The following is a 27,454-nucleotide window of genomic DNA, read 5'->3' on the forward strand; positions in this document are numbered from 1 at the left end:
CGTGGATTAGAGCCAATTTTTTTAATATAATTCCCTGGTTAGTCCAATGTCGAGATTCGAAAACATTTTTCCGCGAAAAATTTTGTCTAACTGTAAAAAAAAAATTGGAACGTGAAAAAGTGGGCCCCTACCGCTACATGCCCATGCGCCTCTGCCAACTTTAGCGAGGTCTAGCTACGAAAATATTTATGAGGGACAATTCATAAATTTTATGCTTAATTTACGTCTGGTGTACATTTATCTAAAGAACGTTTTACTGCTCTCAGATGTATACATTTTTCGCAATAAATGTCAAATTCGGCTCACGGGGCAATATCGCTCGAAATTTGGGCCTAAATATTACAAAAAGTGTTTCTTACAACCTGAAAATTTCAATCACGTGTGCTTATTACAGCTATAAACAATAATTGTATATTTTACAGTCAAGATGCAATGGAATGGGCACGCAAATCTGAAGAAAAAACGAAAAAAACGCTAATTTTAGGAGCTAATATAAAAAAAAAACATCTTCGTTTTTTCTCAAATTCTTCCCTTTGTTTCTGGAGCGCGTACAGCGCGAGAGAGGAGCCCTACCCGGCCGGCTCACCACAGCTACAGTTATGATAGCGGTATCCCTGAGATTTGCATAACATAGATGTTTTATACAAAAGGCAAATGACCCCTTTACGGATACAATACGGGATAATGTAACAGAAAAAAATGGCCTTTTTAAAGTCCACGTTGGCACCATAACAGCCAATCTGCGCCAATTTAAGGTCTATAGATTGGGGGAAAAACAACGAAACTCTTAGGTTCAGCCCCATATTTTAAAAAAGCGCTCTTTCATTTTTTTTGCAGCTCTCCCCATGTGTTGACCGCTTAATTTGCGTTGGTTAGAAGTATAGAGACGCCTTGCATCATATCGATACTAGGGTATACAGTGCGACAATGGAGCCCTATCAGCCATGGTCCTCGCGGGGTGCCGCGACAGTAAATAGTATTATAGCTACGCCCTTAATATATATCTGATTCTTTTGTACAAAAGGCAAAATATCACAGCTGACATGAAATCAGACAGAATTCAGTAGAAAAATGTCACTTTCAATGTTAACGTTTGACGCCATAAACAATCGGCCCGTATACACTGCTGTGTAGCACCTGTTTAGCTAAAGCCATATAGGTATTTAGAGTTTTCCATAAAGAGTACACACAGGCCGTTCTACATGTAGATCTCACGTACCCGCTGCCGATCTCTTAAATTTTACGTCACATGTGTCAGTACTGAATTCTGGGGAACGCATGCACTGGTCATCACTATTCCTTTTTTCTGCCATGGTAGCAGAAAACTTCATTTCGCTCCACGTATGGGACGTGCGCGCACTTGACTTTTTTAGACAACAGTTGCTATGTTTCTGGAAGTATGAATTTCATTTCTTGAGATCGTCCTTATGTTGTAAAATGTAGCCTGGTGCGTTTTTTGCAAATGCAATCCAGATTCCTCTTAGGGTCAAGTGCCTTCTATGCAAAGTCACCGGACTCCCACATGACAACCACAATTCTCTCCCCCCCCCCCCTCCTCACCCTATTTTCTGCAGGAATATTCAGTCTTTCGAGCAAGAGAGACTCGCCTTTTGTGTACTTCCCAATGCCCCCCTCAATAGCGTCATGGCGCGCTGAAAATTAACGCACAGTTCAATTCACTGGCGTCTAAAGTTAGGTTCCAAGGTATTTTCCGTGTATGCAACATCAACGTGCTAGTTGGCACAGTAGGCGCAGAGGCACATTTCCTGCTGTCTATTACATTTGGCTCATCCAGGATGAAAGGAGTAGGGCATTAATTAAACTTGGTTAGCCCAGTGCGGAATTCGGGAAGAATACCTAAGTAAGCAGCTTCGGCTCGCTGAAAGGTCGAATACGGCAGGCCGCACCAACGGAGTCCTGGACTGACGACCCCGCCAACTTACCAGCTCGATCTCACTGTCCAATAAAGTTTCCTCCTCCGCTTGTAGAAGCAAAGCTTGACTTTGTCTTGAACTGTTCCTTAACAAGTCCCCTCGCCCTCACGTACAACTCAGATGATGTTTTGTCTGACTTTGCGCTGAGAACTCCAGCTCATCATTCCCGCCCCGCCAGATTTGCAGTCCCCAACCACTCTAAGCGCCTCACGAGTCTGCGTTAGTGCGAGTAAGCATAAGGGGGGTCGCTACGTGGGGGCAATCACACGGTATTCCGGGGAAACCAGAAAGCAAGAATTTGTGCAACTGTCCTATTGCGAAAATCTTAATTTTATGGAACAAATACAGCACGTTTAGAATTGTGGTGTGCACGGATCCAGTGTGTTACCGGTACGGGTTAACTCGGTGAGGAAAAATGGCATATCAAAAGAAAGAGCGCCAGCGCTTTAAAAAATCCAGGGAAAGCTCGAAAAATTAAACCTGAAGAACATCGTTCCCTTTTTTTAACAACTGCGGGCATTTCCAGAGTGCGCCCCAGAAGCGCTGCCTTTATAGGAGGGTGGTGTACACGTTCCACTATCGATATTACGCAAGGTGTAACTAAAGTAAATAAAGTGGTCAACATGTTAGCAGAGTTTCAGAAAAAAATTTAAAGAGCGCTTTTTTTTTTAAATATGGGGCTGGATATACGAGTTAAGTCGTTTTTCCTCCAATCTATACACTGTAAACGCAAACTAGCCGGAAATGGCGTTTTAATCAAGTAATGTGCCCTGAAAAGTACCTATAGCAAAAAATGTACTCCCTAGGCATGATCTAAAGAAGTGGACGAACCTCCATGGTAGTACCGTTGCCCATCCGGGTAGCAAAAGGGAGGATTTAGAACGACTTAACACCATTTGTGAGATGGCGTTCCGTTCCTTGTATACTACCACGTCCACAATAAACGCCCTATCTGAGGTAATCATCTCAAGCGGGCGGTCGCCATGTTAGTCTTCTGTTGTCTCCGTGCACCAGCACTTCAACCGTGGCCTAATGCTAATTAGAACGAGTAAGCAGGACGCGACGGTTGCACGCAGCTACAAAACCAATACCGTACGTATACCCGTATAGATGCTTCAACCAGCGCGATCACAGGCAGAGAGCGCGGACGTGTTGTCTCAATCTGTTTATTTTGGCGATAGGTGTTGTCAAACTCTGCTGCTAACGAAGAGGCAGTTCTCGCCGTTGCAAACAATTGCAATGTTCATCTGCTTCGCTTGCTTGCGCATACATAGACGCTTTAAATTCTCGTGCCAGCGCGCCAACGCACCCGACTGCAGCGACTCAACTTGCCCTGGCGGCACGACTGGCTGCCCGGATGTAAACAACCTCTGTGATATCAACGCAGCGCGGCCGGTGACTCGGCGCGGCCGGAGCTTCAAGCCTCGCCTTGGGCCGTCGTTTTTTCTTATTTGTGAAGGACTAGTAGCGCCATTTGGTGGAAAGATTTTCATGTGTCGCTGTCACACGAGGAACGGCCGCAAACAGCATTTGGATACGGCGACAGGTGTGGACAGCTCGCTGGTAAGTGGTCTTTCATCAGTCGATGCATTTGTCAAACGTTTGGATAGGGTTAACAACGAAGTACACGGGTACCCGTGCCGCTCACAGCTCGTACACGCACGGGCAAAGAAAAAAGTGCACACTCGTATTATTTTACTTGTTTGTGGGTTTTGGGGTATGCGTTCGCATTCTTTTGTAGGCCGGTTTGTAACAGGGCATTCGAGATAAAATCGTTTGTCGCGCGCGGCGTCGTTTCAAAGCAACGTGACGGTTACTTCGTGCTGGCGAAAATCAGCGCAGTCCGACGGAAGCGGGAAGGAAGGTAGAGAGATCGGGAAAGAGGGCGCTAATATATAAAAGAAAGCGTAATGCAAGACGAGAAATATAACACAACCCGCCTGCATTTCTCCGAACTTCAGGACAGAGCCGCACACGGGTACGTTGTCACAAACTCGAGCGTACGACGTCTAAAAGTACCGTATATTTTTTTTCATTTTTCAGCGTGACCTGAGCCACTTATCTTCTCATTGCCGCGCATGGAGACCTGATTGTGTCCCTGTGACATAAGAACCAGCAAACGCGAGAAATTGTAGAAGCCAGCCACATCAGAAAAGCTGGTTCCGAAGGTATCAGTCATCCCTCTATCGCCCTGCTTAATCGAGAAGTCGCATATTTAGACGCACATTGAGCGCTATTTCGGTGCTTCTTCTGGGAATGCGTGTTGGGGGTGGGAGGGGGGTCTTAATCCATGTATGATGCGGTTATCGTTGCTGATTTTTCGCCTTTCGTGCGCCTCAAAGTTCGTTTTGTGGTTTTGGTGTTACGTTTTGTGGTTTTGTTGTTACGGTTTTTTAGTATTTTCGGCTGAGTGCGCCGAGAACTGCGACGCATTGGGGGCGCGGCAATTGGGCGCTTGGGCATATAAAGCTTTGAATTGTGCAATAATAAACTAGTTGCGAGTGTGCGCTTGTGCCGTCTTCATGTGTTCTTGTCCTCGTTAATTTGCGCGCAGTTTATTTTTCGCAATGCATAATTACCAACTCGCCCAACTCGCAACCCTTTTACAGATCCTATACTCCGTAAAAATGAGTTGCCTGTCCTTTTAGGTACGGCAAAATCTCGCGCAGCGCATCATTCTGCCATGGGGCCATATCCTAATGTCAATGCACACAGCAGCTTGCACTTAATGCGTCACATTGTCTGCTGATAAGCATTTTAGATTCGCCCCTCTCGTCATCATTCACTTCGTGGAGATGGCGGGATTTTCTTTCATAGCTTGTTGTCACTGCAGTAATTAATAGCAGAATCAGTCCTACAAATCACAGAAACGGTTCGTTTCACGTTGAAAATACTCACAGTAACACACTTTGCACCACATGGAGGAACAGTCGGTTGCAGTGATGAAGCATAAGGGTAACTTGTTGTTAAAGGGTCATTGAAGACAACCAGCAAGTTGATTTCAAACGGAAGTCGGACCTCCGCATAGCCATTTCAGCATTGATTTAGTGCCAAGATGCCTTAAGTGCTGAGAAATCGCTGTTCAACTGCTCATCAAACGTGACGCAAACACGACTGCAGTCGCTGTTTGCATCAGGATAAACCGGAAGCAAATGAAGCAGCGGTGATTAATAGCAGTATAAAAGCAACTGAATACAACGTTACCACATACCAAGCAGTTTGGTCAGTTCCGGTCAAATCGCTCATGCTTCCCCAAACTCCCCTGTCATTTGCCGTTCGAGACCACTAAGCAAAATGTTTCTCCATTGGACCTGTGATCAGTATTTACGCTTCACTGAAGAAAAACATTGGCCTTTTCAGGCCCCGCAAGTTTTGGCGTCGAACGATTTTCTCATGCGTAGCTCGCATGCTCCCTTGGAAAGCGGTACTGCCACCCCAAGTATGGACGAGTAGCACCATCCAGCGGCAGCCAAGAAAGAAGTTGTGCGCGTCAGGCCACTTAAGCCCTTCCGGTGAAAACGTGTTTTTGCTAGTTTCAACCTTATTAAAAAAAAATGCCAGGTGTAAGAGGGGTATAATAGTGTTCTCCGTGAGCTAATAGAGAGACTTGCATTTTAACTTCACTGTCATTTAAAGTTGTGCTCGAGTATATTGTGCGGAAGTAATATCTTTTTTATTGCTGCAAAAGCCACGATGGTTAATGTACTGGCACTTGGTTTTATGAAGCCTTTGCATTCCTAATTTAAGTACTGAATCTTCGCAGGGAACCTGGCAAAACAATTTTATTACTGTACCGAATTATTAAGTTCATTTAACCATAGTGTCTGTTTTGAATTTTACATGTGGGGCATTTTTTTTTCTTTTTTGCTTTTTCAGGTAGTTGTTCCTTTGACTCCCTGCCTGCATTCCGCGAACGGGGAAATTAGCCTCCGCATCGATGGCCAGAGTGTCTTGACTGCATCATCTTTACGGGGAGGACTGTGTAGTCTGTTTGCATCGTTCTGGGTTTTCAACATTCAATATCCCAAGAAGGCACAAAGAGCTCTAACGTTTGTGGAACATGCCTTTTTGGACCTTGCCAGCACCAAACCACGTGTGAAGGATTTAGAACTAATTAACTTTTATCGCATCAATACCCCTCACCAATATTTTATTTGTTTTCAATCCTGTAATCATTGGATAGTAGTTTAAAGAATTTCGTATTATGTTTCTGACGTTTTCTTTTTTTTTTACTGAACAGGGGATATTTGATGGGCCCTTCTGTATGCTGATAATACAGCTATTTTTTAGTGAAGCAATAATATTAACCAACTAATATAACTTGAAACAATTATCTAAATAATGTTGGCAACTGGTGCCAAATGAATCAACTCAAAATTATCGGAAAAACACGAATTACATGGCTTTTTCTTCTCACTCTGAAGAAGCTGTCGCGATACCACCCATTCTGTTCTATATCCTTGCAATTAACCCCTCAGACTGGGTCACTTTTCTTGGCGCATTTGTGTCTTTATCAAAACGCACTGGTATTTTCTGCAGCATATCTCTCGTTCTTTATATTACTCATTTATCCATAGCCATCTCATTGCTGTCTGTCTCCTACATCATTTATCTTTAGTGCCTTTACCATCTACAAAATGCTCGTTACCTTTCAATATCAAATCGTTACACAGCTCTCGCTCATTTCACCACCAATTGAAAAAATGTTTTGTTGTTGTAAACCACTGCAACCATTTTTTTCACTTTGTGTACTGAGTACTGATGCGTACTGATAAGTATACTGATAAGTACTCACGCGTTCTCAATCCTCTAGTATTATATAATGATGTCACTTACCATGCCGTTGTGTTTGTGCCTATATGTTTTTCGCGTATTTCCAGTTCTTGTAGTAATACTGTTTCTACAGTTTGTTCAACTAGCACACAGATCGCTCATTTCACCACCAACTGAAATTTTTTTGTTGTTGTAAACCACTGCAACCATTTTTTTCACTTTGTGTACTGAGTGCTGATGCGTTCTGATAAGTACTGACGCGTTCTCGATCCGCTATTATTATATAATGATTTCACTTACCATGTGGTTGTGTTTGCGCCTATCTTCGTTTTTCGCGTATTTCCAGTTCTTGTAGTAATATTAATTCTACGGTTTGTTCAACTAGCATTCTATTGCTGTCTTCCATTCCTAACTGTCGTGTTTTTAGCAATTTACCATTTTTGCTTTCTTATAGGAGGTCGCCCTAAGTTTTTATTTCGGAGCCTCCTTGTGTACACCATGTACCATGTAAACTTGTATGCGAAAGTTCGTTTGAAATAAACCTGAAACCGAGAAAAACCGTGTGAAATCAGTACTCCCGCAGGGAACTAGAAACTCTCCCTTGTGGCCTTGAAAAAACTACTTTCGGAAGGCCTACAAAACCGCCCCAACTTTGCAAAACTCCATTCAAAAGAAATATATGCTTCCCTTGAACCTCCTAAAAACTCCCCTCGCGAGGCCTACAAAACGTAAAACTCCATGCAAAAGAAGTAAATGCTTCCCTTGAACCTCCTCAAAACGCCCCTAAAATAACATAAGTACTTCCCAAGGGAGCCATAATAGGCTCCTATTCAACCGCCTAAAAAGTTCATAAACATCACTTAAAAACGCCTTGAGGAAGTAAAGAATACTCCATTTTGATCTCCTTAAATTCTCCCTAACATTTCTTAACACTCCCTAACTACCTCCTTTCTATCACCTAAAAACACCCTGTTTTGAGGAGGTAAACAAAACCTCCCTGTTCCATGTAGTAAAAAAACTCCTACAAGGAGGATCACTAGAGGACAGGCGAAAAAGAACCTCTAGGGAGTATATGGGTGGAAAAAAAGTTTAGAGTGTAGGCTCTAAACAGGGCGCAGATTGGCTGTTATGGTGCCAACGTGCACATTACAAAGGCCATTTCTTCTGTTGCAATCTCATTTATTGTATCCGTAAAGGGATCATTCGCCTTTTATTCAAGACATCTATGTTATGCAAGTCTCAAGGATGTCGCTACTACAACAGTACGTCGTGGTGAGCCGGGCGGGTAGGGCTCAGCTCTCTCGCGCTGAACGCGTTCCAGGAACAAAGTGATTTTGTTGCTGGAACATGTTCTTGCTGATAATGCAAGCACATGTAAAGGCCCACGTCAGGGGAGAATTTGAGAAAAATCGAAGCTGTGTTTTTTTTTTATTTTCCCTCCTGAAATTTGTGTTTTTCCGTTTTTTCTTCAAACAAGCGTGCCTATTGCATCTTAACCGTACAATATACAATTATAATATTCGGTGTGTTTGTTTATAGCTGTAAGGAGCACACGTGAATAAAATTTGCAGGTTGTTACTTGAGTACTTTTTGTAGTGTTTATGCTCAAATTTCGAGCGAAATTGCGCTCTCAGCCGAATGTGATATTTTATTGTGAAAAATGTATGCTTTGACAGCGACAAAACGTTTTCAGATAAATGTACACCAGGTGTAAATTGAGCATAAAATTTAGGAATTGCCCCGCATGACTATTTTCGTAGCTAGGCGCTGCTAAAGTTGGCCGAAGCTCATGGGCATGTAGCGACAGGGGCCCACTTTTTCAAGTTCCAAACTTTCTTACAGTTAGACAAAATTTTTCGCGGGGCAAATATTTTCGAATGTCGACATTGGAATAATCATGGAATTACATAAAAAAAATTTCAAGAAAATCGAAGAGCTCGACCAGCCACTCTTTGTTCGATCTTATCTGGAATTACGAGTTGATAAGGAGAGTGGGAAGGAAACGCGCTTTTATTGACAGCACTCCTCAAGCAGTTTTCAGCTATGCCTCTTTTTACAAATTTTGAACGGGCGAATCACAGCTGAGTAAATATTTTTTTGGAACGGGGCTGGCATATCCAGAACTCCTGTTCATCCTGAAAGGACATTTAGCGTCAAAAATAATTTAGGCACCCGTTCTGTGTCAACTCGAAAGTAAGCTGTAGCCCCAACCTGCAAGACCCGATGTTCCTAATACGTCGTTCACCGGAGGGCTAGCATTCACAAGTCGCACACCTTTAAAACCACAAGGAAATCGTGTACGTATCTAAACACCTTGGCATTAAAATCGGCTCCAAGGTGCGTAGCAATGCACTTGTCGACAGAGGATAAAAGCGAGTCACTTAAAGTGGTTCGCATCACGTGGACTAGCTTAAGGCGAGCTGGAAGGGACGGCCCTGTGGACCCGCCTGAAGTGGAGACTCGAGCGAAGTCGCACTGCTGCTCACCTGGGAAGCGCGTCGGTACTGGGCGAGCAGGTCGCGCATGCTCTCTTCGAGCCGTGTCCTGTCGGGAGCCTTCTGGCGCTGCTCGAGGGCGATGTCCAACCGGCTGGCCTCAGCCACGAGCGCGGCCGGCACGAGGCCCGGAACCACCAGGAAGCCCTGCTCCTCGAACAGGCTTCGCTGCTCCGAGGTCAGCCGGCTTTTGCTGCCGCCGCTGGCCGCGCTATCCTGCCCACGCAAAGTCACGAGAGGCCAAGGGGAGTGTTGCGATTCTCGCTCGGGGACGCAAGGTCCGCGAAAACACGCAGCATCTGGTCACAGAAATAGTCGCCATGTGCCGTTCCAAAGGGCGCATCGCGTGGTTTCCAATCACATTATTTTCCTGGGTCCACACGCAAAATCTGAGGAGTTCGAGCACTCTTTCACTTTGCCCGGGCGGCTCAGCCGAGTGACAGACAGACAGACAGACAGACGGACGGACGGACGGGCGGACGGACGGACAGACAAATGGTTCCAGGCTTGGTCCCGTCCCCTCTAGCTGGCACCGATGACGAACTTTGGCCTCGCTCCTCAACATATCCATAACGAATACTAATTAGTAACACGCATTTCCTTTTGTAACACCAGTACGCCATCACCGGGTATGCAATCACAGTCCCCCATGCAACATAACTTTCAACTTTGATGTAGTATAGTTACACGCAAATTACTTGCAACGCCATCTTAAACAAGTGTTTTTTTTTCTCTGAATATTTCATTGTTATACCATTCTCGTATACTTACGGCCTTTTTTTGCGTTAAACTGCCGACCAGTATTGCGCATTTCCGCTACAGTCTACCTATCTTCTGTGACCGTCAATTTCATACTCCATTTTAAAATGCGACATAACATCAAATGTTAATGGTTACCAACAATCATCGCGCATTTTCTCTTACAATGTCTTTGCCTACGGGAAAGAAGCGAACTTTTCATCTTATTTTTAGAAATAAAGGGCCAGCCGTTGTCGTAAACATGTTTAGCCAGTGCGGATGTCTTGTTATTGATTACATTCTCTAGTGCGCGGCTGCTGGGCGGATAAACGGAGGGCGGCGTGTTAGAAGTAGTATTGACAGGCTAAGCGCAAAAAGAAATGCTGGTCATGGTTGGAGGGGAAAGAAATCGTCGGCCGTCTCACCAGTCTCATGACACCGCTGTAGAGCGCCGCCGACTGCGACTCGGCTGCAAGGCGCCCAATGCCGCCGCGGCGGCCTTTGAACAATGAAAGCAACTCTGCGACTGCGCTGCTGGCGCCTTTTAGTGTACGCGTCTGTCCGCACACAGGGGGAAAAGTAGAAGGAAAAACATTGGCGCGGAAAACCTGAACAAAATGTAGATGGAGGCATGCTTTTCTATTGTGTGGTATGGGGCTACCGAAATTACCACGAAAGTAACGTACTAGACGTGATTGTCCACACAAAGGGCCATTGTTCTGAAAATTACGGCTCTTGACAATTCCGGCTGGATGGTTTCGTTGTGGGAGCTTCTTGTCTACCTTTCCTCGTACACAGAGTAAGATACCCGCCCGCTCACTCCTCAGGAAACTTGAAACGCCGCAGAACGTCACACAAAAAGGGGAGGGTGCTTGTGAACGTAAGCACGCTTCAACACTGGCATTGAACCCCACACGGCACTGCAACCGTTTTTGGCTCAGGCTACGAAGGACGGTAGCCATAAACAAGTGTTATAACGCAATCTGTGCGCTCAGTAAAAAATTGGCCGCGTATCTGCTCCTTTCGTTGCAAATGTCGTCAAAAGACTATAGTCTTTGTAGACATTTGCCAAGGAAATGCCCCCCTTTGCTTTCCCGCTCACCTCTCACGCTCTTCCTGTTCCGTCGCGCTCATTCCAAGGTAAACACACTAAAGGTTTGCGCGAGGCGATTTCGAATTTACCGCGTTCCACTGCTACACGCCGGGTTCCTCGATGCCAGCGCTGCAGTACGGCGGAGACGCGCGTGAATGGAGGCGGCCGACTAGAAGGTTTATAGAGCCGCGTGGCCGTGCTCCACGTGCGTTCCAAGCAGAACGTGGAACCTAGCTTGTGGAACCTTTCGTTGCTGTTGCAGCGTGATTTTTTATATGCCGCCAGGAGGTGGCGGTTTTCTGGAGCAGATGTAGAATATCATTTGCTATCGAAAGACCAAGCACGCAGGAATTTTTTTGTAAAGGAGCAGTGTATATATCCCTTGTGTACTAATTTCCTGTCTTATATTTATGTAATGTCTTGTTCTTGTTCAACAAAGTTGACGAGTATGTACATATAAACCGGGCTTAGACGTTTACACGTGGCTGTATGTAAGACTATTGCGCAATATCAATTTTACTTTGGCCGGGTGGCTGAATCGAGTCACAGACAGACAGACCAATATTTCTCGGTTTAAGTAGCCCAAGAAAGACTATCGTCTTTAAAAACGGTTTACTTCCCTTTCAAAGCGCGCATACTAACGAACCAAAGCACGAGTGACCGGGACGAAGCTCGGAAGGAGTGAGGGCATGACGCGTCTGGCCGGCCGGCGGTGTCCACGTGATTGGCGGTGGGAGCGGCTGTGTTGCCTTCGACACCACACTCTCTCTCCCGTTTCCCGCGTTTCCGCTGCTGCTGCGCAATCTCTGGACGTTAACGCCGGAGGGCTCTTTCCATCCCGAGTGCTGACGTCACGAAGTGGCGGTGGAGTGCAAGACAGGTGGCTTGGCGCGCGCGGAAGTACACCCTGAAACATTTTTTCTCCCCGAGTGTTCGTGGCGTTCACTATATGTGACCGCAATAACAAAACAAAAATATATTTTTCCCAGTTGTGGTGATATTCGAAGAAGACAGGAAAGCAATTATCTGTGCGGGTGAATACGCATTGTTGGTATGGCAGTGATATTTCAACGAAATACAGTCATGTAACGGGGAAACGTTCTAGTGAAAGAGCACTATATTTTACTGCGCAGGACGAGCATACTGCCGCTGCACACCCATGCACGTCAGTTTCTTTGGGCGCATGTAGACGCGTGTGCGCGCAGGTTTTCCGTCGGACCACCTGCTTAACGTCGCCAGGACCATGGGGAATACTACATTCTTGCTGTGAGTCAAGATTTCACTATATTACAGTCACCTAAAATTTCGAAGAAGGTACCTAGGAGCTAGGCCTAATTGGAACAGGCCGGCTCAGGCGTGGCTCTCGATGGGCACACCAGCTCTTGTCGGGGACGTAGCTTCCACGAAGGCGGGGCAACTGGATTGACGTAGTCAGTGCTAAGTCGAAGCAAAAGAAGAACAAGAACCGAATAAAAATATATCCAACGCCCCTACGGAGATTTTAACTAGCGACTGCGTGAACATGAAGCGGGCATTTTACTTCTACGCCATCTCAACAGGTGGCGCCAGCTGGTCAAGATGCTCTCAGTACATACGGCTGGCTGCTTCTAGTTTTTCGTTGTATTTGAGAGTCCCTCGCACTGATACCGCCTGTTCCTCACCCGCCGATTTGTAGACGGGCCCCATGTTGCTGTTAATACTAGTTATGTAGCCGGGTCGCCTTTATTTAACCTAAAAGAAGCTATCGTACATGCGTCGCTCGACGACACAAGCCACGGCAGTTGGGTCGGGACTGTGTTTCGCTCAGAGGTCGGCGAACTCACTCATGAGTCCACTCACTCAGACTCATTTGGACTCAAACTCACGCGTGAGTTTGAGTTTGAGTGAGCACGAGGCTAGTGTGGCATGGTGAGTTTGAGCTTGAGTGAGTTTGAGCCGAGTGATCCCGACTGAGTTTGAGTCCGATTGAGTTTGAGTACGCCTGAGACCTAGTGAATTCTGAGTCCATTTTGAGTTCTGAGTACATTTTGAGTTTGAGTCCATTTTGAGTTCTGAGTACATTTTGAGTTTGAGTCCATTTTGAGTTCTGAGTACACTTTGAGTTTGAGTCCATTTTGAGTTCTGAGTATATTTTGAGTTTGAGTCCATTTTGAGTTTGAGTCCATTTTGAGTTCTGAGTACAATTTGAGTTTGAGTCCATTTTGAGTTCTGAGTACATTTTGAGTTTGAGTCCATTTTGAGTTCTGAGTACATTTTGAGTTTGAGTACATTTTGAGTTTGATTACATATTGAGTTTTGAGTACATAGGAGTTTTGAGTCCATTTTGAGTTTGAGTACATATGAGTAGCCTAGCAGGCAGCTATGGTTGGCTGTTAAGTTTCATACGTCACTGTGGGCTCGGAATTCAGGTTACCTGCGGGTACGGCACCAATCGCGATCTGCATGATCGCGATTGGTGCCGTACCTTCATAAAGTGTCACACAACTTAAAGAAAATTGCTTCGCGGCATGGTGTGCGATTAGTGTTTTCCGCGCCATGTAAGCTGTCTGGGTTGTGCACGCGCATTGAAAATGCGGGAAAAAAGAGAGGTGCGTGTAAAACGAAGCATGAAAAGCAATTCGTAAAGTGTGACGAAAGAGTCATTTACAACATTCCGTTGACGTGTGGTAAGGTATATATAGGCCAAACAGGTCGATGCATCAACGACCGGTTACGAGAGCACTGCGCGTTGATCAGAGGGCAAGGAGCCGGTCATCTTTCTTATCACTGTCGTCAGTGCAAACGTCAGGGCAAATGTGAGGCTTTGTTTGAAAGAGTGACGATTCTGGGAAGAGGCAGGACTAAAACAGAGAGGGAAATAATTGAATCGCTCTACATCAGCCAACAGGAAGAAGGAAATTGCGTGAGTGTTTCTTCCATCTCCCTCAGCGATAAAGAGATCGCGTTCCTACAAAGCTGAGCGGAAAAAGTGTATTTCGATAGCGTTTTATCAGAACGTGCGCACTTGTTGCGCATGCGTAGGCTTGGTCGTTCTCTGGTTGTTTCTGTTTTTCAATTAAATTTTCAGTTGCTAGTCCAGCGTGTGTGTTGTCTCGTCTCTTCTACGTCCCGTCTATTTCGCTGGTTTTTTCACCTGCATGATCGGTTGGGAGGGAGGGGGGTGTCTGATTTTTTTTAGTTTCTTGTTGAATTTTCATGGCCATAAGCACTTGCTGTATACCTAATTTTCGCAGCTTGGCGCGTGAGTGATAACTGACTGGTGAGGTCATAAAAAAGGGTTGTCTTAACTTTTCCTCCTGAGGGATCCACTAAGAGCGTGGGAAAGGATGGTGGGAAAGCACACGGCGGCGCTGGCGTGCTGGTTGTTCGCCTGCTACTGTTAACGGCTTGATATACTACGGGTCACAAAGGAAGAGGTGAGAGCCGGGGGGAAGAGGGGGCAGGGGCTGTCCTTTCTGCTGTTTGAAATGAATTAGCTGAATTGACTAGGCAACATAGAATAATGACCACATTAGATTGGGTGAAAAGTAAAACTGATGAGGCTAAGGCGTGTAAGGTATCAAACGAAAGGTTCGGATTAACGGAATCACGCGGGGTAAATAAAAAAATGCTTCCTGATTGTAGTCATCAGGCAGTCATAATGAGTCATAGATTGGGTTAAAATTCAAAATGACGCTGCGAGGGCATGTGGGGAATCAAATTCAAGGTCTCGATGTGGGGAATCATTCGGGATGAAAATGAGTTATGGATATATGATGACGTAGTCATGGTAAGTCATAGATTCGGTTAAAATTCAAGTTCACGACGCTAAGGCGTGTGGCGTATCAAATTAAAGGTCTCGATGAGGGTAATCACGTGCTTCCTGATTATTATCATGACATAGTCAAAATGGGTCATAAATTAAGTTAAAATTCACAATGATGCCACTGTGTGTCCGGGGCATCAAATCACGTGGGACAAAAACGTGGTAGGGCTATATCATGAGATAGTCATGGTTAGTCATTGATTGGTTTAACATTCAAATTGATTCCGCTAGGATGTGATGGGTATGAAATTATTGGCCTTGATGGGCGGAATCACGTGGGAGAAATACAAAAATGTTTCCTGGTTATAACCATGAGATTGCCATGGCGAGTCTTATATTGGGGTAAAATTCGAAGCGACCCCGCTAGGGCGTGTAGGGTATCAAGTTTACGGTCTTGACGAGGGGAATCACGTGGTACAAATAAAAAAAGGCTTCGTAGTTCGAATGATGAGATAGTCATTATGAGTCATAGATTGGGTTAAATTCAAGGTGAGGCCGCTGAAGCATGTGGGGCGTCAAATTGAAGGTTCCAGGTAGGGGAATCACGTCGGACACTTAAATAATGCGTCCTGGTTACAGTCATGAGAGTCATGGTTCGTTTGACTGGTATGAATTTCATATGACCCTGCTAGGGTGTGTGGGGTATCAAATTAAAGGTCTCGTCTAGGGGGATCACGTGGGACAAATATAAAAATGCTTTCTGGTTATAATTATGAGGATATAGCAAAAGGTATATAGCAAAAGGTACACACTCACACTCACTCACACTCACTCACACTCACTCACTCACTCACACTCACACTCTCACTCTCACTCTCACTCACACTCACACTCTCACACTCACTCTCACACTCTCACACTCTAACACACTCACACTCACACTCCACTCACACTCTCACTCTCACTCACACTCAACTCACACTCACACTCACACCCACATCACACTCTCACTTTCACTCTCACTCACACTCTCACTCACTCTCACTCTCACTCTCACTTACACTCACTCTCACTCACACTCTCACTCACACTCACACTCTCACTCTCACACTCACACTCACCCTCTCACTCTCACTCTCAATCACACTCTCACTCACACTCACACTCACACTCTCACTCACTCTCACTCACTCTCACTCACACTCACTCTCACTCTCACTCACACTCACAATTACTCTCACTGTCAGTCTCACTCACACTCACACTCTCACTCGCACTCACACTCTCACTCTCACTCACACTCTCACTCACACTCTCACTTTCACTCACCCTCTCATTCACACTCTCACACTCACACTCACACTCTCACACTCACACTCTCACACTCACACTCACTCTCACTCTCACTCACACTCTCACTCTCACACTCTCACTCTCACTCTCTCACTGTCTCCATCTCTGTGAGGCCATTTGAGTTCTGAATTCATTTTGAGTTCTCAGCCCATTTTGAGTTCTGAGTTCATTTTGAGTTTTGAGAGAGAGAGAGAGAAATGACTTTATTGAACATTTGTCCGGCGGGAGGAGACGGGTCAGGCCACGCAGGGCTTCGCCGTCCCCCCTGTCTATATGGTTAGGCAGACCTCGAAGCACTGGGGCCTGGACCACAGCCTGGGCTACTAGAAGGGTCCCCGTCTCTCTTCCCTCCGCCACCCCGAGGGGCGGCAGAAAGAAGAAGGTGCGGGTCCCCCTTTCGCCTCTGCTGCGCCCGAGCAGCCTCGAGCCGCTGGACGCCTGCAGTTGCCGCTCGCATTCTGGCGAGCTCATGAGTCCGTAAATGTCCGGGGGGAGGTCCTTGCAGCCCCCGCTTGCTACGTGTCCACCACAACCCCACAAGAGGTGGGCGAGGTCCGCGGTTGTAAGCGCACACACACTGCACACACTGTCTTCGTAAACGTCCGGGCACACGTGTCGCGCAAGCGCTGGCGTGAGCACAGTCTTAGTCTGCATCTGCCGTAGGAGCACCGCTTCTCTTCTCGTCAGTCCCGGGTGGGGTGGCGGGAAGGCGCGTCTCCCGTCTCTGTACCATTGGAGCACTTCACCGTAGACGGTCAAGGGCTCAATCTCTGCGTCTGCGTTGTGCTGTTGTTGCCGGTCCGCTGGTGCGGGGGACGGCGGGCGGGGTGGCGCAGTGCGGCACGTTGATAGTTCTCGCGCTGCGGCGTCCGCCTCTTCGTTGCGGTTGCTGTGTCCGTCCGGTAGCTCACTCCCGCGTGTGCGGGGAACCATCGGATTCTTGTGGTCCTTGTTCGACTCTTCCCTTCGGCGTTCGAGAGGATGCGTACCGTGGTCCTGCACACTGCATTCTTGGCGAAGCTTGCGATCGCCGACCTGGAGTCGCTCAGAATCATGGTCGTTGTCGGGCAGCTCATGGCCAAGGCTATGGCCGCCTCTTCCGCCTGTCGAGTCGTTCTGGCCCTCACGCTGCCGGCATTCAGCAATTCTCCAGTGGTGGCTTTCAGCACCACCGCCACGTACGCGTCGGAGCGTCCGCGGTACTTGGCCGCGTCCACGTACACGGCTCCCTCCTCTGCGTTATACGCCTTGGCGAGCGCTTGTGCTCGCGCCGTTCGCCGTTCCGCGTTTCTATCCGGGTGGATGTTGCGCGGGAGCGGCGGTACTTTGATACTTCGGGCGATTTCGTCTCTTAGTGGGACGACCTCGTCCTCCCGTAGCGATCCCAAGGGAGGGTTGATTCCCAGTCTTTTCAGAATTTTTCTGGAAGTCTTTGTGGAGCTCAGGCGTCCGAGCTGTGCCACCCTTTGCGCTTCGCTCACCTCTTCTAGGGTATTGTGGACCCCCAGTGCTAGGAGCGCTTCGTTATTCGTGCCATTCAGGAGGCCGAGGGCCGATCTGTAGGACATGCGGATCGCCGCATTTATCCTATCCTTTTCTTGCTTCTTCCAGCGATGAAACGCGCCGACGTAGGCGACGTGACTCATCACGAAAGCCTGTAACAATCGGAGGAGGCTGGCCTCTCGCATCCCCTGCTTGCGCGTGGAGATCTTCTTGATGAGGCGCGTGGCTACTCCCATTTTCGTGGTCATCCGGTCGATCGTAATTGAGTTGCTCCGGTTCGCTTCGACGTGCATGCCTAGCACCCTTATGCTCTGTACTTTCGGGATGACGGTGCCGTCTCCCGTTCTCAGCACAATGTTCTTTTCGGCCTCTTCTGCGGCCCTCTTGCGATACCGACCCGGCGGGGGCAAGATTAGCAACTCGGATTTTTGCGGGGAGCATCTGAGTCCCGTGCCTCGTAGGCTGGCCTCGATGCAGTCCACCGCCTCCTGTAGCGTTGTTTCAATATGGCCGTCACTGCCCCCGGGTACCCACAGGGTAATGTCGTCCGCGTATATTGTGTATTTCACGTGAGGAAGCTCGTCTAGCCTTCCGGCGACCCCGATCATCACCAGGTTGAATAGTAAAGGTGAAATGACCGAGCCCTGCGGGGTACCCATGCTGCCGAGCTCTTTCTCTTCCAGTTGCGTCTCTCCAATCTGAAGCCGGGCGGTGCGCTGCGTCAGAAAGTCTCTGATGTAATTGTACGATCGCTCTCCCAGTCCGAGTCGCGAGACCTGGGCTAGGATCGCGGAGTGCTTCACCTTTTCGAAGGCGCTTTGCAGGTCCAGACCGAGGATGGCGCGATTGCCCGCTGTGGAGCTGTTGGCGACATCCACGACCCCGTGTTGTAGGAGCAACATGGCGTCCTGCGTGCCGAGCTTCTCTCGAAAGCCCAGCATCGAATCGGGATACAGCCCGTTGTCTTCTAGAAACCTTTGCCACCTGTTATTGAGCACGTGTTCCAGGACCTTTCCCACACACGTGGTGAGGGATATAGGCCTCAGGTTCTCGATGCCCGGTGGCTTGTTCGGTTTGGATATTAATATCGTCCTGGCAGTCTTCCATTGCTTTGGGAGCTTGCCCGACTGCCAGCATTTGTTATGGTACTTGGTGAGGGCCTTTATTGCCTCGTCACTCAGGTTGCGCAGGACCTTGTTGCTCACTCGGTCCGGACCTGCGGCCGACTTGCAGTTCAGATCTTGGGCCGCCTTGCGCACTTCCCACTCCTCTATGTCTTTGTCGAGGGCGGGGTTGGGCGGACCGTCGTAATTTGCGTGTGCCTCGCTCGGGGTGTCGGGGAGGTAGCGCTCGTTTAGGCGCTTGTACACCTCCTCCTCGCCGAGCTTTTTGGTGGCCGTGTACATTAATTTTCTCCAGCCGGTGGTGCTGATAATCCTTGCTTTTAGTACACAAAGGATATTTACAGTGTTCCTTTATTAAAAAATTCCTGGATGCTCGGTTTTTCGATAGCAAATGATATTCTACATGTACTGCAGAACAACGCGTACCGACTGCTGTTGCCCGCGCCACCTCCGGGCGGTATATGAGAAATCACGCGGCAACAGCAAAAAAAGATTCCACTAGCTAGGTTTCACGTTCTGCTTGGAACGCACGTGGAGCACGGCAACGCGGTTCTATAAACCTTGAAGTCGGCCGCCTCGATTCACGCGCGTCTCCGCCGTACTGCAACGCTGGCATCGAGGAACCCCGCCTGTAGCAGTGGAACGCGGTAAAAAATCGCCTTGAGCAAACCTTTAGTGTGTTTACCTTGGGATGAGCGCGACGGAACAGGAACAGCATGAGAGGTGAGCGGGAAAGCGAAGGGGGGCATTTCCTTGGCAAATGTCTACAAAGACTATCGTCTTTTGTCGACATTTGCATTGAAAGGAGCAGTTACGCGGCCAATTTTTTTCTTAAACGATCTCATATTTGCAATCCGTTCGACTAGGCGTGAGCCAAACATTCGTCTATCAAACTCTACCAAACTCTACCAACCGTTTTAGTTATAGCAGATCGGAAAAACGGTTCCGGTACGATAACGTCAACCGTCTGGACCCCACCGTGCATGCGGAGAACCCTACCGTAAACCGGGCGACTTGGCCGGACGGTGCCGAGACGTACCGTGTCCGTCGTTCCAAAGCGGACAGCCGCTTTGGAAGAGTTTGGTAGACGAATGCTTGGCTCACACCATGTCGAACGGATTGCAAATATGAGATCGTTTAAGAAAAATGAGGTTGCAACAAGTGAAATCCGCGCGTCAAGTGTGGCCAACATAGCGTATATACCACATGATATACAGTGAGACGTGAAAGTTATACCAGTGCAGTAGCTATGAGATGAAGCGCCTAGCTAGTCTACCTTTTGAAGGACCCAGGTCCTAAATTGTTGTAGAATCATGCATTCTGTTAGGAAATCTTTGGTTTCTACTAGGAAATCTTTTTAAGCGCTGAATATCATGCAATTAAGATGCTTGTGGCGCATGCTCACAAGACTTTTCTGCTCATAAAACGTTTCCTGGGTGTAAAACAAATTTTAAGCTACAATTTCGTCCACTCGAAAATAAGAACTTCCCGATTTTCGGAAGTTTTCCTTGCTAATATTTCGGAAGAGGAAATCTAGTGTAGTGGTACGTACGCGGTACATGTGCAGGGACACCAAAGATTACCTTTTCTATTCTTGGCGCATTGTTTGTAATTGTAATGCGCACATGTGCTTCAGATAGTGCTTCTAACAATATGAACTCCGGTTTATCTATGTTGTCGGCCCGAGAACAGCGGAGCTTCGTCCCGCTTTCGGAAACGCGACTCCATGTACGCGATACGGCTGTACAGCAGCAGCAGCGCCGGCTGCTCCCGCAAGAACAAAAATTGTTTGTTTAGAAAAGTTCTAGCAGTTCCATGGTGCGTTAATTTGTACTACAAATGCAAAAATGTTTATTTCGTACTACACCACACAAAATAATGACAATTATTATTGTTGTGACGTCATCATGACGTCACGCGTGGCAGTAGCCACCGCGAGCGGGGCGTGTCTTGTGCCACGCGCGTGGCACGAGACGCTGCCTTTCTTTTTTAAGCTCTACAGGTGATGGCTACAGTATTCTCAAAACAACTACAGTTAGTGTGAATGCTTGACCCGAAAAGTGAAATATTCAAGTTTCTTTAAACGAATGCAAATAGATATGAGCAACAAAATTATGCGTGATTTGCTTTGGGACGAGTTCATCAGATGTCGCTACCTGCGCCACGGCGGCCGAAATACGCAAACCGCAAACGGAGCACTAAAACGTGTTTTACCCAGTGTGTCGAACCGAAAAGAATACCGGTTCGGTTGCGGTTCTGGTTCAAGCGAAATCATTTGGTTCCGGTGCAGTTCCGGTTCGACAAAATCACGTACCGAACCGGTTCGCGAACTGGTTCGGGAGTTTGAACCGGTTCGCGAACCGGGTTGATGAGTTGAATTATAACTGCAATTAGAAAAAAATTTAGTAGTTTAAAAAAAGTCAAATAAAAATACAAACAAATATGCAAAATGCTGCTATTCCCCAAAGGCAGTGGCGCAATTGCAAAGCAAACTTTAAACAATTACGAGATATTAGAAACATGGTGTCGAGCCGGAACCGAACCGAACCAAAAACCGGAACCGAACAGGTATTTTTGCCGGAACTGAACCCGAACCCGAACCATTATTTTTTGAGCCGGCTGAACCCCAACCGGAACTAAACCGAAAAAAGAAATAACGGTTTCCGGTTCTCGACCATCCTGTTATTTATAACGGGTGGTAGGTGTTATTAGGGGCTTCTTTCACGCGCCATCAACTTCGCAATCTCTCGCTCACTTTTACCCTTTCAATGAATCAAAACGCTCCGAACGCGGTCATCACGGTCACAACATGGTGACAGTTTGATTATTTGATTGATTGGGAGGTTTGTTAATGCGCCGACGCACCGCAGGCGATGAGGCGCGCCGCAGTGGACGGCCCCAGATTAATGTTGACCACCTGGGGATCTTCAGCGCGCGCCGAAATCTCGAACTCACGGGCGTTTTCGCTTTTCGCGTCCATCAGAAAAGCGGCTGCCGCGGCAGGAAATCGAACCCGCGTCCTTCGGCTCAGCAGCACAACGCCATAGACACAACATGGTGAAACGACTGCACACCAGTATATATCAATTAAGGCCCCTAACTGCAATGGTATGTTGCTGATGGTCGAGAAAGCAGGGTGCGAGGCTGGGAAGAAGAAATGTCAAACTCTTGGCAGCCTGCGCGGTGTTTGAAGCACCGAATTCGCCCTTCCCGCCGTCGCCGGTGAGCCTGTCACCACGCCCCCATAAGGGGCCTTTAAAGGCTCAACAAAACGTTTGTCGCTCTCTCTCTCCCTCATTAGGAGGTGCAAGTGCAGTCCACGAGATCGTTGCACTGTGTACCAGCCAAGGTTCAAGCCCTACATTTGCCTATGCCTATTTCCAGCAGCTAAAGAGTGTTGAAATTTTGGCGTTGAGGTACAACGCCACAACGCCACAACGCCACAAACGGGACGCAGGAAGAAAGGGACGCACATATGTTTGTTATTGGCTCGAGACATCGGCTTTATACCAGCGAGGCGAACCTCAAGAAACGAAAAAGAGGGGAAAATAGGGCGAAGGGGCCGTAGAAATAAGATTCTTAAACGTACTACGCGGGGATAAGAGGAGATTGATTGATTATGAGGTTTAACGCGCCAACGCTACACAGGTGATGAGGCACGCCGCAGTGGAGGGTTCCGGATGAATTTCTACCACCTGGGGATCTTTAGCGTGCGCCGAAATCTCGAGCGTTTTCGCGTTTCGCCTCCGTCAGAATAGCGGCCGCTGCGGCCGGGAATCGAAACCGTTTTTTTTGGGCTTAGCAGCACGACGTCTTAGCCACTGAGCCACCGCGGCTGGTGAGGCAAGCGAAGATACGGGTCTATTAGAAATTCTAGGGATTGGGTTCTTTCGAATTGACAGGTGTGCCCAGCGTTGAGCACTGTACGTTTGGTTTCGCTGATTTCCGCTAGCGTCTTTGGTAGACTCTTGTACAGGTAATGCTGCTCTTCACAGGCGAATAAAACGCCATGTTGTGTGTGCGGGCGTGTGTTTGCGCGCTTTACGTGGAAGTTTTTTTGTTGACTGTTTTGCAATGGGGATGCAGGCAGCATTCGCTCTTGATTGTCGCAGTAAGCCCGATAACGAAGGGGCCGCAGCCCGTGGTCGGTGATACATTTCCGCCGCGTCTTCTTACATGCTTTGCCAAGGATCCTAAGTGGACCATGAAAATGAAGCCCTACCTTGCCTTATTTGAAAGATCTGCCTTTGGTGACTCGTTAAGGACGTTGTTTTCATAAGAAGTGGTGAGAAACACCGAAAAAACTTTCAAATTTTCTGCCACCCAGCATCAACAGTGACGTAACAAGGAAGTAATTCAAGCAAAATAAGCAATCTCTAAAGTCATTATTAGCATCCAAGGAATACAATAAAACGAAGCAAGGGGCACCAATAAATAACACACTCATGTCTCTAGGCGGTGGCTTTGTAGTCTCTAGGACGACAGTAGGGGTGCTGAAAAAGAGGCTGGTACATTTTCTATTACACCTGGCCTAGATTTTCAAATTTGACCGTAGTAGTGCAGCTCATTAAAAAAAAAAACATTAGTTAGAGTGAAGAAAAAAATACTTTAGTTTTATGATGAATTTAAAGTATACAAAACTGATCTTTCGTACCTTGCTAATAATTCAGTTCTGGACCGGTTTGCGAACCGGTTCGCGGATCGAATTAGCGGAACCGGAACTGAACCGGAACAAAATAAATTTACCTGAACCGAACCGTAACCGAACCCGTATTTTTTTCGGTTACGTACGAGCAGTGGGTGGACCGGCTGTCCAGTTCGCACCTCTCGACCCAGTGCATGCTGATAGAAAGGGCACGAGCAGCCAGCAAGGACCAGGACATCCCGGACTAGCGGACGCCCCCCACCGGTGGTGCTCTCACCATCCTGCACCATTAAGCTCCAAATTAAAGATGTTTATCCTCTCTCTCTCTCACTCGATTAGAAAACATGTGAAGTGGCCTACTTTCTACTACCGCCTACCGCCTACCGTCTACTTTCTCGCTCAGACTTTATGTTGTCCTACCGACTATGCATAAAGCCACCGCCAAGAGATATGACGGTGGGATATATTTTCTGCCCTTTCCTTTTTTGTTGAAATCGCAATCGTTGCTATGGAATCGCCCATCACGCTGGACTGGACCGGAAATGACTTTATTTCAATAAAACCTGCAGTGGGCTGGGGTCTGTTACGACCCCCGCCCCGACGTGGGCCACCGTCGCATCTTCTTTGCGGCCCTACTAAGCGCTAGCCCCTTTGCGGAGCCCGTGCCTTTCGAGCGCAATGAAGGCCTGCTGGATGGTCCATGCTTGATCCGTCTTGTTGGTTGACTCAATGGCTCTTTGGAGGTCCGCCAGGTATTCTTCGAAACTTGCGCCGTCTGGGTCGGAGGAACAATCCCACATGACGCGCCACCGGTTGGCCGGCCCTTTCTCACACACGCTGCATTGGGCATTGGGGTATTCCTCGGGATACATGTGATGTAGCGCTGCCGGTGACGCGACCGACGCCATCTGGGGTGGCGGATACGCTCTTCTCACCAGCCGCATGTTCTTGAGTTCTTCGCCGTAACCCCTGGGTCTGTCTCAGTCTCCACCCACCATGCCCACTCGGGACGACTCCCCACACTGGGGGCGCGGTGTGTTATTGCGCGCGCCTCCCTGTGGGCCGCCACGTTGTGGTTCGCTGTGTACGGTGAGCATTCGCCCGCGTGTGCCGGGATCCATCTGATTTCTACTCTTCATTCTTCTTGGACACCTGTTTTCTCGATGATCTTGGCTGCCTTGCCGCTCACTCGGCCGTTCGCCAGGTTGCGGATGGCCTCTTGCGAGTCGCTCAGGATCGTGTCGCAAGTGGCTTCGGACATCGCCAGGGCTATGGCGATCTCTTCTGCCTAGGTGGCGTTCTCGCACTTTGCGCTCGCTGACTCGGCCACCCTTCCCGTTCTTGCGTTTATGCTTGTCATCGCATACCTGCCTTGACCATAGTCTGCCGCATCGACGTACCGTGTTCGCGGGTCGTTACTGTACTGCTCGATTGTTCTTGATTGCGTTCTGGGTGCATGTTCTTCGGAAGGGGACTCACCCGCGCGTTCTCCCGCACCTTTTCGTCTAGGTCTTGGAGTCGTCTCCCCGTAATTTGGTAGCCGAAGCCCAGGGTATCGAGGATGGCTCTACCCGTCTTGGTCGCTGCCAGTCGTTCTCGTTGTGCTTCTAGCTGGGCCTCGATGAGCTCATCCACCGTGTTGTGGACGCCCAGTTGAAGCAATCGTTCGGTGTTCGTCGATTCGTTCAGACCTAGTGCCCATTTATACATTCTTCTTATGTCTATCTTGGCCTTGTCGGTCCGCGTCCATTTGTGGTACGCCGCCGGTGGCACAGACTCAGGTATCGAAGGCCCATCACGCTAACCTTAAAGCCTTAAGTTTAGGCCTGCGTATTGGGGCGTCAAAATACCAGCGCTTAATACCAATGGGGCACATTTTATATATTTGTCACAAAACAGAAAAATCCCACAAAAGGCACATAAATACTACCAATGAATTAATTTATTTGGTCACACTGAATAATTTGTTAGCTGTCACCTTATCGAATGTGTTAGCCACACTTTTGTTAAAAGTAAGCTTTATTTAACTCTCAGTCACTGCATTATTGCTCTGGCCACTGCAATTTCTTTTGCGATAGCTATACCGAATGTGTGCATTACAATCAGTATGTCATCGTACCGCCTGACCCCCGGCTATCGTTCCGCGTGCTATATTGCGGAGTCTTATAACAGATTATTCTGTTACAAAATGAAAGGGAAATTTGACGCGCACAGCATGAGATGGGACTTTTTTGGGTAGACGCTCTTTAATTCGTCCACAGCAGTACTCTTCTCCGGAACGAGTAGCAGTAGAAGTAATGTAGCGAGTTGGGCAGTCAGTACAAGTGAACCATCGAAAAAAAAAGCAGATCTAGCTGAAAGAGACAAACTGCAGAACAAGCAGAAAAGATGATGGCTGGGCGAATGGGACAGTGTGAGGTATCGGCCTGCCTTTCTGCACGCGTCATCTGCTTTATTACTGTTTCTGCTTCCAAGACAAGGTCGAGGGCTACAGTTTCTTGCCAAGGGATTAGGTGCGCACCTTAACCGTTTTCCCTGACATATCTGTTGTTATTTGTATCTGTAAAAAACGGAACTTGTCAACTGTACTGTTCTCAAAAACTGACCACATAAGTCACTTTCTTCGCACTGATGACACGTTTCGTTGGGAAAGGCAGGGCGAAGAAAAGTATAGAGGAATATCCACGTTTTGGTGCTTTTTTTTTTACTTATTCCGTTTTACTTACTTTTTGAGTAATATTTTAAAAGAACGTGATTCGCCTTTTCTTTTTTGTTGTTTTCCGTGTAAAAACATTAAAAAAAACTGGCGCGTTTGATGCCCCGTGCTATATCTCTGCTCTGAGGCGCAGCTTATGTTGCAGGCCGGCAGACTTATTTTAACCAGCTGGTGATATTAAACGTGGATAAAAATCTCGATACACGGACGTTCTCGATTTCCATCTACTGCAGAAAACGGTAATAGGGAAGGGAGATCGACGCCACTTGTGGTCAGCAGCAAACGGCTTAGCCACTGAGCAGCTCCTGCGGTCACACTGGTCAAGTATTAACAAATTTGCAGGTGTCGGACCTTTTAAACAAATCATGAAATGCAAGAAGTTTGCACACATAGGGTGTGTGGGCTTTCGCTGTGGCGCAGTGGAGCACTCCTGCTGCCTGACTGCTCCAATAAAGTCGCAGCTAAGGAAGGGCGAAGTCGTTTTATATCCCCTGCAAGCTGCCGAGAATGGCATTTCGTTTGGTCAGCTTGCACTACGCTCGCGCTTCCAGCAGCAGCAGACCATTGCTACATTGGTGCTCGTAAATTTCCCCTGTTGTTCGTGATAATTTAAATAAATTAGGAGAAAAATTAAACTTCGACGCCAGTGAACTTACGTTTAAAAAAACAGGTCAAACAAGTGTTACTTAAGCAAAACGCTCGCAATACTGATATATAATTAAGGGTTCGAAGTATATGTCTACATGTTCCCCTAAAGGTAGAAATTAAGAACAATTACAAACAAAAATATACTAATACGTAATTGTGAGATAGTAGTGTAACTGATGAAAGTTCATGCGTACGAATTACTGCGTTTATGTGTACATTGTGATCCCTTTGTGAATTTGAGACCTATGCTTTGTATAATACATAAGAAATATAGTAATGACTTTGCCTTATGCTATTTCTCTATTACGATTGTGCTATCATGCTTAAATTTGTGAACAGACGTGTTGTTATGTACGCTGTAAATCGGGTGGCTGAGGCCTCTGTCAGGCCACGTTCGCCTTCAGTCTCAGCCTCCCCTTGGTTTTTGCCGAGAAATAAAAAACAAATCAAATAAAAAAATAAGACAATGTTCAATTGTCTGACGGGGAAAGTGCGAGAGCGGGTACGAAGTTGATGGTACGTGAAAAAAAAGAAGGCCTGAATTGCATTGACTGTGCAATATCAACGACGGAGGGTCGAACCGTTTCGGCATGAACCAGTAACCGTTATTTCTTTTTTGGGGGTCAGTTCCGGTTTGGGTTCAGCGTGCTAAAAAATAACGGTTCGGGTTCGGGTTCAGTTCCTGCA

At 47.4% G+C, this 27,454-nt stretch overlaps 1 protein-coding gene across 2 annotated transcripts in view; it reads right to left on the reverse strand.

Annotated features, from left to right (window-relative positions):
* Window positions 1-27,454, reverse strand: part of LOC144159697 (phytanoyl-CoA dioxygenase, peroxisomal-like) — a 40,445-nt gene that overhangs the window by 12,491 nt on the left and 500 nt on the right. The window contains exons 1-2 of one of the 2 annotated variants that reach the window (XM_077691360.1): window positions 10,366-10,522; window positions 9,194-9,418 (exon numbers count right to left, since the gene is read on the reverse strand). In XM_077691360.1, the coding sequence (XP_077547486.1) occupies window positions 9,194-9,418; window positions 10,366-10,374 (234 nt within the window). In that variant the 5' untranslated portion in view covers window positions 10,375-10,522. Of the gene's footprint in view, window positions 1-9,193; window positions 9,419-10,365; window positions 10,523-27,454 lie in introns of those variants that run through there. The other variant, XM_077691359.1, reaches the window with a different exon arrangement.

This window comes from Haemaphysalis longicornis, unplaced genomic scaffold (assembly GCF_048455015.1).
Source record: "Haemaphysalis longicornis isolate Haplotype H1 unplaced genomic scaffold, Haemaphysalis longicornis Haplotype H1 scaffold_10, whole genome shotgun sequence".
In the NCBI taxonomy this organism is placed as follows: domain Eukaryota; kingdom Metazoa; phylum Arthropoda; class Arachnida; order Ixodida; family Ixodidae; genus Haemaphysalis; species Haemaphysalis longicornis.